Source organism: Seriola dumerili, unplaced genomic scaffold (genome assembly GCF_002260705.1).
Source record: "Seriola dumerili isolate Sdu_G_001 unplaced genomic scaffold, Sdu_1.0 BDQW01000811.1, whole genome shotgun sequence".
In the NCBI taxonomy this organism is placed as follows: Eukaryota; Metazoa; Chordata; class Actinopteri; order Carangiformes; family Carangidae; genus Seriola; species Seriola dumerili.
In genome coordinates, this window is record NW_019175066.1 from 353,639 (window position 1) to 365,031 (window position 11,393).

Here is an 11,393-nt window from a genome sequence, read left to right on the forward strand (position 1 = left end):
TCTTCTGTCTTCTTCTCACCCTCTCCTCCTGGTTCTTCATCACATATCATTCTCCTTCTCTTCTTCTCTTAACTTCAACTTTTCACTCCTTTCTATTCCTGCTTCCTCTCCTGGTCCACAGGTTGTCCTGTCCCCGCGCTCTCTTACTCATTTCCCCTCATGGCTCGCCAAAAATAAATAATAATATAAATGGCTATTTCCCCAGTACAGTACTAATAGAGCTCCATTGATTTGCCGGTCCAGTCAGAGAGACGGAGAGGAAATGACGCCAAGTTGAAGTTATACATTTAAATAATGTTATAATAAACTTCATATAAGATTCGGGGCTTTTGGGAAAACATCTGGTACTGGAGCCCCACAAGCCGCCCCCCCTCACTCTGCCTATGACCTGGGGTTTATTAAAATGTCTGATGACAAGAAGCTTCGACAAAAATTTTATTTATTACAAAAAACAAAATAACATCATCAAGTTTTCAATGTGAGACCTGATGGAGGTCTGTGAGCAGAGTCCACATCCAGGTTTCGGTTTGTACAACATCCGGTCGGTCCATGAGGAGGAGGAGGGGGCTGAAGGTGAGGGGTCAGAGGTCATCAGGCAGATGTGTCACTCTGCAGGCTGCTCACAACCTCCTTCCACTGAAGAACCTGATTGGATAAACTCTGCACCTCTGCCACCTGCGCCAGCAGCTGGGCGAGAGAGGTATTCTGAAACAGAGAAAGTGAAAGAGAGAGAGCTTCAGAGGTAAAGGGAAATGATCCAGGTAAAAATACTGCACCTGCTCAGAGTCACTGTGACACTGACCAACAGTTTGTAAATGAACCAGAGCCACATGATGAAACCCAGTGGATCCACAGAGGAGACAGAACCGGTGTGTGGTCCAGGGATGATCCAGACCCCGGACTGTAGAACTCAGCTGACCCCTTTAAACTATAAGGGTTTATATGATCCATTTTAAAACAGACCGCTACAGAGCTCCACCTATTAGTCAGTTCATTAATCAATTAATAAATATTGTTTGGCTGCAGCTTCTTCAATAAACTGATTTAGTAATAAATATGAAAATAAACTGATTTAATAATAAATCAGTTTCACTGTGCTGTTGCTTCACATCAGTCTGTGACTGATTGATTCATGATCAGTTGGTTCTGACCTCATCGATCAGCTGCCAGCCATAATGACATCCTCATTAAACACAGTTTGTTTACCAGGTTTAAGATATCAGATCAATTCTCTGAACCACTCTCTGATACTCTGAGGTTAGGCATCAGGATCAGGATCAGGATCAGGATCAGGATCAGGATCAGGATCAGGAGACACAGGCAGAGAAAATGTGTGAAGCTGTTTTTTTCATGATGAAGTTAAAACATCCTCCTCAGTCCTGAGACCAACTGTCAACATCAGACATCATGGGACTGACCAGCTGAGTGAGCCGGTCTCTGGTGGTGGTGCAGCTGTGCACCGAGTCCAGCTTCTCCTCCAGGGTCTCTATGAAGTCCAGCAGCATCTTCACAACTTCCACCACAGACCTGAAACACAGCACAGACCGGCTGAGACCCTGCTGACACAGATCAACTAACTCCCTCTGGATCTGGAAATCAATTATTATTATCATCACAGTGGATGTGAGACAGCGGTTGCTAAGGAGACAAATTTTACCTATGCAGGTGAGCCTGGACGGGCAGGTTGGTGCGACCCAGAGGTCTCATCAGTCTCTGTCTCAGACTGTTCTGATCCTTCAAGAGCTCCTGCAGGTGACCACAGAACATCTGCAACATGTGGAACCTCCGAGCTGGGGGGATGGGGGTGGGGGGTGTTAATAACTTCATTAATGGTTTATGAATCATTTAGTTCTAATTTGAGTTCTAAACCTTCAATAAGAAGCAGCTGTGGACTGTGTTTATTTTTTCCTATAAAACACTCACTGAGGTGAAATGTGTGCGTGACGTCGGCGCTCTTCTTCTCCTCCTTCAGCAGCTCCACCTCCAGCTGCACCTGCAACAGTCGACATGAAACATGAGACGAGATTTTACTGAGACAAACTGATAATCAGAGTCACTTCAGTCCATCTGATCACGATCAATTCAGACCGTCTGATCAGGATGAGTCCAGCTCAAACAGTAAACAATCCTGACCAATCAGATTCTACTTTAGTTTTGATTTAGTTATGATTTCAAAGCCAGGAAAAGGATTCCTTCCAGACTTTTCCAGGACGTGACATCAGACTTATGTGTACCTCGTCCAATTGTCTCTGCATTCTGATTCGCTGTACAGCCTCATGCAGGTGAGAGGAGAAGATGGGGCTCTGCCTGGAGGAGGCGGAGTCTATTTCCTCCTGAGGACAGGTAGAGACAAAACATGAGGTTTCCCAGGTGAAAAACCCCCACACACATCTCAGCTCCTCATACATTTAAGTAGATTTAAACAAATTTAATTATGATTGGTTCATTATTACCCCGTCTGCAGATAAAAACAGCTGACATGATGACCTCACCTGAGACACAGCTCCTCTGGAGACACATCTGGACAACAGGGCAGCAGCTGGAGTCACTGAGAACAGGGACACATCCCACTGATGCATCTGAAACACAGAGAGAGAGAAACTAAAGAGAGACAAACTACAGAGACTGAAACACAGAGACAAACTATATATACGAGACATAGTGTAGTTGTGAACCGTTAATCCTCCGTGTTTGTTTCTTACTGTTCAAACCGAAGAATCGTCCCTAAAATCCATAAAACGGCTCCAGCTGATCGGAGCCCGCCAGATGATTTGGTTCCGCCTCTTCTTCTTCGTCTGATTGATTCGGCAGCTTGAACTCTCCTCGCTTCCATTAGCGCCCCCTCAGGACAGAAGGAGAACTACACCTGTAGTTGTTTGATCCCAACACAAAGTCCCGTAGCGTACACTCGTCCAGAAGGTGGCGGTAATGCACCTAGAAGCAAAAATAGAACAAAATAGGGAGAAAAAGGACGTGACGTATATATATCCGGTGTTCCCATTGGCTCACACAGTGGAGCCGTTCAGTCCTTCTCAGGGCGTCTCCACCCTCACTTTGCTGCTCTAACTAAAAACTACAAACTACAAACTACACACTATGCGACAAACTACACACTGTGCGTGACGACACTGCGCCGATTGCTTTGATGTAAGTACAACTGTTTCCGGTGTGTTGAGTTGTTTTTGTTGCGGCTAGCAGGCTAACCTTCATGCTAACCTCAATGCTAACGTAGCTTCACACTGGACCGAACTCGCCACGGTCACGTTAACCGCACTGTGACGAGTGTGTTGGTTTGCTCGCTCGCTGCTGGACCCAGCCGGGGCTGGTCGGTGTCTGAGGAGCTAACGCAGCTAGTTGTTAGCAGATTCACAGACTCATCTCATTAACAGCGACAGGAGCTCCTTTAAACCCGTCAGCTGATCCCGGGACTTGGACTAATACCGACCACATCCGGTCTGGATATGACCTCGGGTGGAGTCTTCCCGCTGTAGGCAGACGGTGGAGGAGCATCTCACCCTCAGGGGCCATAGTTCATTACCCAGTCGGGCTCGAACAGACAGGTTGACAGGTAGAGGTGCACCTGGCCGCAGGTCCACATGGGGAACAGCGCGCTCAAGTCTCACCTGGAGACTTCCCAGAAGACCGGGGTGTTCCAGCTGACAGGAAAAGGACTGCAGGAGGTGAGACTCACCTGTTCACGTGTTATCATTGTTTACAGTCGCATACTGAAGAGATTTGCACTGACGTCACTGCTCCACACACAAAAGTTGTGTTCAACAGGTGAACACAGGTGGAGGTGGACAGTAAGAGAGTACATTTACTTCAGTATCTGGTCTTTACTTAATTATTACTTTTGAATTTTCTCTTGTTTTGAAAATGTGAGAGACCATACACTGTGTTCATCACAGGAGAAAAACCCATCACAGCCCACTCCTTCACTGTCAGTCATGTTTGAATCTGTCAGTGTCCTAACAATAGTGACGTGAGATAAAGATGAGGTTGAGGATTCTTCACCAGATCTTCAGTATCAGAATTTGGTTTATTAACAAGTAGGTTTGCAACATACAAGGAATTTGCTTTGGTGTTTTGGTTCATAACAATACAAAGGTCTAGGTCTTGTGTTTTATACTTTAAAGAGGTAAATGATATTTCCACAACTTTAGGCTCCAGTGAAACAATAACTCAGGTCTGTGTGATGATGAAGAGTTTTACAGTCTTCATCAGTGACCTTCACTTGGAGCCATGGTCAGTCGCTGAAGTTTCCTGCTGTTTGTGTCGTTGCTCCAGTTTCCAGAGGAGCTGCAGAGACTCACCAGTAACCTGAGGACGGTGGACCTGTCCGGGAACAAGATCGAGGTTCTTCCTGCCGCCATTGGAAACTTCCTGCAGCTCAAGAGTCTGACGCTCAACTGCAACAAACTGAGTGAGTGACTGACCTGAGGACAAGTGTTCAACCACAGGTGATAGAGGTGACAGTGGTTTAACAACTGTGTATCACAACACTCAGAGATCAGTTAGCTTAGCTTAGCTTAGCTTAGCGACAAACACACAGGTTCATGTTCAGTGTGACTGCACACAGTCCAACAGAGTACACCTGAACCAGGCAGAGCTCATCCTCATCCTCATCTTCATCGCTGCAGAGTCAGAGTGAAGCTGCTGGACAACACAGAGCAACTGGGATGTAGATTCAGTCCAGCTCGACCAGCTCCTGGTCTCAGTCCTGACTCCTGGTCTCAGTCCTGACTCCTGGTCTCATACAGACCTGAAGCATCAGAGAGGCTGACAGAGACCAGAGGGGAGGCTTTCCATTGGCCCTCTGTTGACCCCAAGTCTCCTTGTTCTGTCTGTGCAAAGTGGTATATATGGTGTGTGTGTGTGTGTGTGTGTGTATATATATATACACACACATATATATATATATATATACACACATATATATAGTAAGTATATAATAATATATTATATATTAACTATATTAATATATATATATAACTGAGATTTGTGAGTGTGAACAGAACCTGGTCTGGTGCTGATCTTGTCCTCTCTGTCCTCAGCCAGTGTTCCCAGTGAGATCGGGAAGCTGAAGAAGCTGGAGACCCTGAGTCTGAATGGGAACCGGATCCAGCAGCTGCCCCCCGGTCTGGGCCAGCTCAAAGCCCTGCGGACCCTCAGTCTGGCCGGGAACCAGATCTCAGAGTTCCCCCCCGGACTGGCGACCCTGAGGCAACTGGATCTGCTGGACCTGTCCCGAAACCAGATCCAGAACGTCCCTGAGCATGTGTCTGAGCTGCAGGCTATCGAGATCAACCTCAACCAGAACCAGGTACTTCAGAACCAGGTCTCCCTGCCCTTATCAGAGACCTGCCACACAACAACCAACAGCAGGTTTCAGCAGTCTTCCTGTTCTCCCTGCAGATCTCGGTGCTGTCGGCGGAGGTGTCCCGGTGTCCTCGTCTGAAGGTCCTTCGTCTGGAGGAGAACTGTCTGGAGCTGTCATCCATCCCTCTGTCCATCCTCTCCGACTCCCAGGTGTCTCTGTTCTCTGTGGAGGGAAACCTGTTCGAGGTGAAGAAGCTCCGAGACCTGGAAGGATACGACAAGGTGAGAGCACCTGTTAGAAACTTGTCTGAAGAACAAAAGACAGACACCTCAGCTGGTCTCTAATGGTCTCTGATTTTCACTGATGATCTCTACTGGTCTCTACTGGTCTCTAATGGTCTCTGTTGTTTTCCCTCCTTAGTACATGGAGCGATTCACAGCCACTAAGAAGAAGTTTACCTGATGACCCTCTGTGACGAGTCAGTCGGAGATGTGGTCAGCCCAGACTCCGCCCAACCCCCCCGCCCCCACAGCTGCTTCTTCTTCTGCTAAAAACCGGATGTCACAGCTCAGTACTACTCACAGCGCCCCCCATCTGCTGGACCACTAGTGAGACCTGCTGCTGCTGCAGGTCTGAGGACATTTAACAGAACACAGGTAACTAGAGGCTCACCTGGACAACCAGGTAACGAGAGGCTCACCTGGACAAACAGAGGATTTTAACATTTAACACAAGAGAAGAAGACAAAGTGTAGCTGATGTTTAACAGTAGAGACTCAGGGACGACGCTGTTCACTCACCTGTTCACTCACCTGTTCACTCACCTGTTCACTCACCTGTTCACTCACCTGTTTACTCACCTGTTTGTCTCTTAAACTTTAAGGTTTGATCCAGAGGACACGACGTCTCCTTTTCTTTATGTTGACCGGGGCTGCAGCCAATCAGATTCACCTGATTCTGTATTTCCTGATTGATTGATTGATTGATTGATTGATTGATTGATTGATTGATTGATTGACTGATTGATTGATTGATGTGAGGATTTTTCTGCTTTGATCATGGACTGAATTTCCTTGGATTTGATGACGTCTTCTAAACCTTCAGGAAACTATGTCGGGCCATTTTTCACTGTTTCTTGATGTTTTATAAACCAAACAATTAACCCATTAATCAATAATAAAATATTAATTAGTGAAAGTTTGTTTTGTGTAACAGTTTAAAAACCTTAAGACATTTAATTTACTGTCACATATAAAACAAAATTCTCCTGTTTGAGGAACTGGAACAAAGGAGTGTTTTACTCAGTCGATCAATAGTTGATTAATTGTCTGTGGGTCGACTCATCGTTGGATCTCTAGTAGAATCTCCAGTAGAGTCTCGGGCTTATTTGGACAAACATGAATGTGAAGACAAAGATGAAGGTGAAGGTGAAGATGAAGGTGAATCCTGATCAGTGGGAAACATTAAAGACACTCTTCTCTGAACATAGTTTTTCTTTTGCTGTTTTTGTTTATTTAACTAATGTTCGTTTCTCCTTCTCCTGTGAGCTTTTATCTTCATCAGAGACCAGACTGATCCAGACCGGTCTGATGAGACTAGTCTTATCTGTCGTGTCTGAACTCATCCTGTCATTAAACTCTCTGCATGTTTAAATCTGTTGTGATTCGTCTCGTCTGTGTTAACGAGCTGCAGGTCGTTTAACATCCGAAAACAACATGTCAGCGCATTGTCTTTACACACCAAGAACATTTACACAAACTACAGTGACTCTGTTTTCTCATCTTTCATCAGCTGATATACCGATCCAGATGTTGAGATAACGTCAGTCTGGACTCTGGTGCTGATGATGATCCATCTTTGAACCTCCTTGGCTTCTGTGTGTTTCCCAAAGCAGAACTTGGTTTTCTCCCCTGAACAGTTGATGTGTGATTTACCTGCAGCTGGAGGATGAAATAAACCAGTCATGGTTCCTGTCGGTGCCACAGCTGGTTCTGTGGTTTCTGTATGAGATCAACATATGGACCTGACATGACAAGAAATCAGATCCAGAAAACCAGAGTCTGAGTCAGAAGCGATGAAGATATCAGAGGAGGAAGAGGAGGAGGATGACATCACAACTGTTGAATGAATGTGTGTGTTTTATTTTCACTGAACCAGACGCAACAATGAAAACTGTAAAAACCTGATTAAATCCTGTGGAGTTTGGTTCCTCCACCATCATGATGCTTCTAGAAACAACATGGACCAGGTTGTACTGACCATCACTGTACCTGGGCTCTGATGTCACACCGCCAGGTGGCGGTCATGCGCGTTCCCTGTCATCATCTTCTTCACACACACACTTCTCTCTCTCCCTTTCTCTCTCCCTCTCTCTCCCTCTCTCTCTCTCTCTCTCTCTCTCATTAACTCACCCTCAACCTAAACCTGGCCCTGATCATCCAACATGTCCAAAGTCTTCAACTCAAACAAATTAGTCCTTACTAAACGAACTAGCCCCCCCCCTCTCCCCTCCCCCTACTTCTCCCCCTCCTCCACATTCCACCGGGAGAGATCAACCACTGTGAAGCTAGACTGAATATCAACCGCACTTCCGGTTACATGTTTTCATTGAATAACAAAGATGAACTACGGTAATAGATAAAAAAAGATAAATAAAACAAAAAGTCAAATCAAATAAAAAAAAAAGCAAAATAAAGTAAAATTGAGTAAAACGTATTCATGTTGAAAAATAAAATAAGCTAAAGCTAAGTTAAAATAATAAAATAAGAAGAATACTCTTTGAAATCTGTTATACTGACAGTTTTAAACATTTCTTCCAACTTTATTAAAGCCAAATATTCAGTCCTATGACATTCAGTCATATTTTATTTGTGTAGCACCCAATAATTCATGGTTAACTCAGTGTTGGACAGGAACAAACAACGCATAATAATGATTAAAGTGTAACAGTAAAACTAAAGAAACACGTGCAACTATAAAGTAGAAAATATATAATAAACATTATAAAACGTGAAATGCAACATAAACGTAAAATTTAAAATTCTTTATGTTTTATTTTGAAGGTGATGAGGTGTCCTTTCCGGTCAGATCGTGTTTAACGTGTGTGAAGTTTCAGTGTGAGAACGAGCTGCTCTAAACTTTCTGACCGACACAAACTCCGTTTATCAGCCCGTTTTTTTTTGTGTTTGTTTGTTTTCCCGCTCCTCCTTTATGAAGTTACCGTGTTCTCCGCCGCTCCGCTCCGCCGTCTCCCGGGTGGAAATCCTGTTTGTCCGGCTGGAAATGAGGCTCCAGTGACGAGAGAAGGGGACCGAGCCGAGCCGAGCCGAGTTGAACTAGGCTAACCCGCTTCGTGTGTCGGATTAAAGGGGGCACGGACAGAAATAATGAGAAGATGAAGCGGGTTCTGTGGATCGTGGTGTTTTTACTGCGGAGTCTCGAGGGCACCTGTGGGACAGGTGAGTGAACAGACTCATTACAGCAGATGATTCAGAGTCATGGCTCCAACTAAAAGGTGAATCACAGTTTACTGCTTTCCATCAGAGGACAAAACCGTGTTTGAATGTGGCGACGTTTTGTCTCCGAGGGCGAGACTCCGTTTGAAACAGTGCAGTTTTTAAAGTTTTCTTTCTTTTCGGCAAATATCCACGTGAGGTAAAACTCTTCTTCAGACCTTGAATAAATAGTGTCGAGCATCCGGTTCACCCGGCGAACAGCCAGAACACCGAGCGGCAGTTCGGTCTGAGGAAATTATAACTTTATTAGCGGTTCACCTGTCCCAGCGCGCGGCAGCGGGCGGTTTTAAAGCAGCTTCAATCAGGGAAAACATTGACGTTTAATTGAAACACGTTGCTAAGTGATGGTTGTTTATTTGTCGAATGAACCAGGACTCGTGCCAAATTAAAAAGGCCCAACTGGCATAATCATTAAAGGAACGAGCGTATGAAGAAATTAATTTATAACGTATAACTTAAATTACAGTATTTTGTCGCTGGGGCAAAGTGCAGATTCACGGCTTCTGACAGCCTTTACTATCCACCAGTTCTATACTGAAACTGTTTATGACATCTGTGTTTAGGACACACATCACTGCGACCTTTAACAGCATGTGAACGCATCATAAACAAGAAGTTATCCTGAACTAACAGAACCATCAGGAAAATAAAAACAGAACAAGTTCATAGAAAAGATGAAGATGTAAAGGTGAGAGGTTCTTAACTGGTGAAAATACAATAATTTAATTAATAACTTTAATCATTCCTGTGATTCTGAGACTGGTGAGTTCACTTCTTGGATCAGCAACATCACTAACCACCTGCAGTGAGGAGGTCAGAGGTCACAGCTGATGGAAGTACATCAAACACAATGACTTTTATTTTGTAGGGATGTTTAAAAATGCTGAAGAAGGCAACAGAGTGGGAAAAATAAAAACAGTATAAATGAATTAAAAATATTAAATCCAGGTGTCAGGTCCAAGATCTTCAGGTGAGCTCGGTGACTCGGTGTTGCATCAGCTGGAGGGAGTTCAGTCCTCTTGTCCCTGATCCGTCTCACAATGTGACAAACTGATGCTGATGGAAACTGGCTCAGAGAGACTCTCTGCTGAAAGACGCCGACATCAGTGATGTCATGGCAGAGGTGAACCCAGTCAACCGGAAGGTGGAGAGTGATGGAGGGAGGAGGGTCTCTGTCCTCGTGGCTCCTCACTTCTCTGAGATGAACAACAGTTGAGATCTGATGTGATGAAGAAACCATCTTCAAGAGAGTAATCCTCCAGCTGCCTCTCTGTCTGCAGTCAGAACTTACACACACACACACACACACACACACACACACACACAATGAACGGCTCTTTGAGACCTGGTTTCAGAATCAGGTTCCGCCCAGGTCCAGGTTAGTCCATCAGTGGAGGTGGTTGAGGTTCAGGTCAGAAGCCAGAGAATGTTTTCTGTTTCCTTCCCACTGTGGTCTCAGGACATGATGCTTAGATCTGGATCTAAATAATCAGATCAATAATAATAACAATCAATAATGATGATAAGATCAAAGAGGTTGTAGGAAAACTGGAAGAAAATGCTGAATCCACAATTGTTGTCTTTAAGATTATAACTGAATATGTTTGGTGCAAATCGGTCAACAACCAGACAGACAAATAAACAAACAAACAGACAGTCAGACAACAACAGGTATCATCATCATCATCCTTGTTGTAACTAGATCAGAGTGAAACTAATCTGATTCATTGATTAGTCAATTGACAGAAAGTTGATAAGCAGCTGTTCTGATAATCAATTAATCGTTTCATCTCACAGGCCAAAGGATTTATGGGTAATGAAGTTACTGCAGCGGCTGATGACATCACTGTTCACTGTTGGACACTCATTCCACTGATTGCATCTTATGTTTTGATGGTCGATGATGTCATCTGTCTCTGATGCTGCGTTCACAGGATGGAAAACAGAAAACAGAAAAATTTGAGAAATGAGTTTGTTTACAAAAGACTGATCAGTGAGGTGTACACCTGTCAGCAGGTAAACGCAGGTGAGACACAGGTCTGTGACAGAGACTCAGGTTCTAAAGGTGGAACACCTGGGAGCCATGACAGTCCAGTTTATAGTGTGGTTCTCTAACGTGTGACCCCCCCCCCCAGGTGTGATGTTTACAAAGCACCCGTCCAATCAGACGGTGTCCCAGGGCAACGCAGCGAGGCTGGGCTGTGCTGTTCAGGGACTGATGGAGCCCGACATCGTGTGGCTGAAGGACGGAGAGAAACTCTACAGCACCGACCAGATGTTCATCACACTGGGGGAGCAGCACTGGGAGACCTTCCACAGGTAGGGAGGGGGGAGGGGGAGGGGNCCCCCCCCAGGTGTGATGTTTACAAAGCACCCGTCCAATCAGACGGTGTCCCAGGGCAACGCAGCGAGGCTGGGCTGTGCTGTTCAGGGACTGATGGAGCCCGACATCGTGTGGCTGAAGGACGGAGAGAAACTCTACAGCACCGACCAGATGTTCATCACACTGGGGGAGCAGCACTGGGAGACCTTCCACAGGTAGGGAGGGGGGAGGGGGAG

At 45.2% G+C, this 11,393-nt stretch overlaps 3 protein-coding genes across 4 annotated transcripts in view; 2 read left to right on the top strand and 1 right to left on the bottom strand.

Annotated features, from left to right (window-relative positions):
- Nucleotides 1-422: 422 nt before the first annotated feature.
- haus2 (HAUS augmin like complex subunit 2) lies at nt 423-2,934 on the bottom strand. Its single transcript, XM_022766118.1, has 7 exons — nt 2,703-2,934; nt 2,493-2,579; nt 2,235-2,333; nt 1,924-1,993; nt 1,658-1,790; nt 1,419-1,527; nt 423-705 (listed from the first exon to the last, which is right to left on the bottom strand). The coding sequence occupies exons 2-7, from the start codon at nt 2,577-2,579 to the stop codon at nt 592-594; spliced, it is 612 nt and encodes a 203-aa protein (XP_022621839.1). The 5' UTR covers nt 2,703-2,934; the 3' UTR covers nt 423-591.
- Nucleotides 2,935-2,968: 34 nt separating this feature from the next.
- On the top strand, nt 2,969-6,318 carry lrrc57 (leucine rich repeat containing 57). Of its 2 annotated transcripts, none has more exons than XR_002665752.1 (6): nt 2,969-3,680; nt 4,288-4,423; nt 5,055-5,323; nt 5,416-5,601; nt 5,741-5,976; nt 6,203-6,318. XR_002665752.1 is itself a non-coding variant. In XM_022766117.1 (6 exons), exons 2-6 carry the CDS (start codon nt 3,597-3,599, stop codon nt 5,780-5,782), a joined length of 717 nt encoding a protein of 238 aa, XP_022621838.1. In that variant the 5' UTR covers nt 2,969-3,147; nt 3,390-3,596; the 3' UTR covers nt 5,783-6,318. The 2 variants fall into 2 exon arrangements, 1 of the variants encoding a protein (XP_022621838.1); XM_022766117.1 differs by having other exon boundaries at nt 2,969-3,147; nt 3,390-3,680; nt 5,741-6,318.
- Nucleotides 6,319-11,193: 4,875 nt separating this feature from the next.
- The window catches only part of tyro3 (TYRO3 protein tyrosine kinase), a 14,149-nt gene continuing 13,949 nt past the window's right edge, over nt 11,194-11,393 (top strand). The window contains exon 1 of the mRNA XM_022766100.1: nt 11,194-11,372. Within this exon, the coding sequence (XP_022621821.1) occupies nt 11,194-11,372 (179 nt within the window). The remainder of the gene's footprint in view (nt 11,373-11,393) is intronic.

Excerpts from the sequence above, each read along its gene's own strand:
- lrrc57 (XM_022766117.1), top strand. The coding sequence starts at position 3,597 with ATGGGGAACAGCGCGCTCAAGTCTCACCTGGAGACTTCCCAGAAGACC. Across the intron at positions 5,324-5,415 it reads TCAACCTCAACCAGAACCAG|ATCTCGGTGCTGTCGGCGGA; the intron begins GTACTTCAGAAC and ends TTCTCCCTGCAG. Across the intron at positions 5,602-5,740 it reads ACCTGGAAGGATACGACAAG|TACATGGAGCGATTCACAGC; the intron begins GTGAGAGCACCT and ends TTCCCTCCTTAG.
- haus2 (XM_022766118.1), bottom strand. The coding sequence starts at position 2,579 with ATGCATCAGTGGGATGTGTCCCTGTTCTCAGTGACTCCAGCTGCTGCC. Across the intron at positions 1,528-1,657 it reads GTCCAGGCTCACCTGCATAG|GTCTGTGGTGGAAGTTGTGA; the intron begins GTAAAATTTGTC and ends GCTGTGTTTCAG. Across the intron at positions 706-1,418 it reads GAGACCGGCTCACTCAGCTG|AATACCTCTCTCGCCCAGCT; the intron begins GTCAGTCCCATG and ends TCTCTGTTTCAG.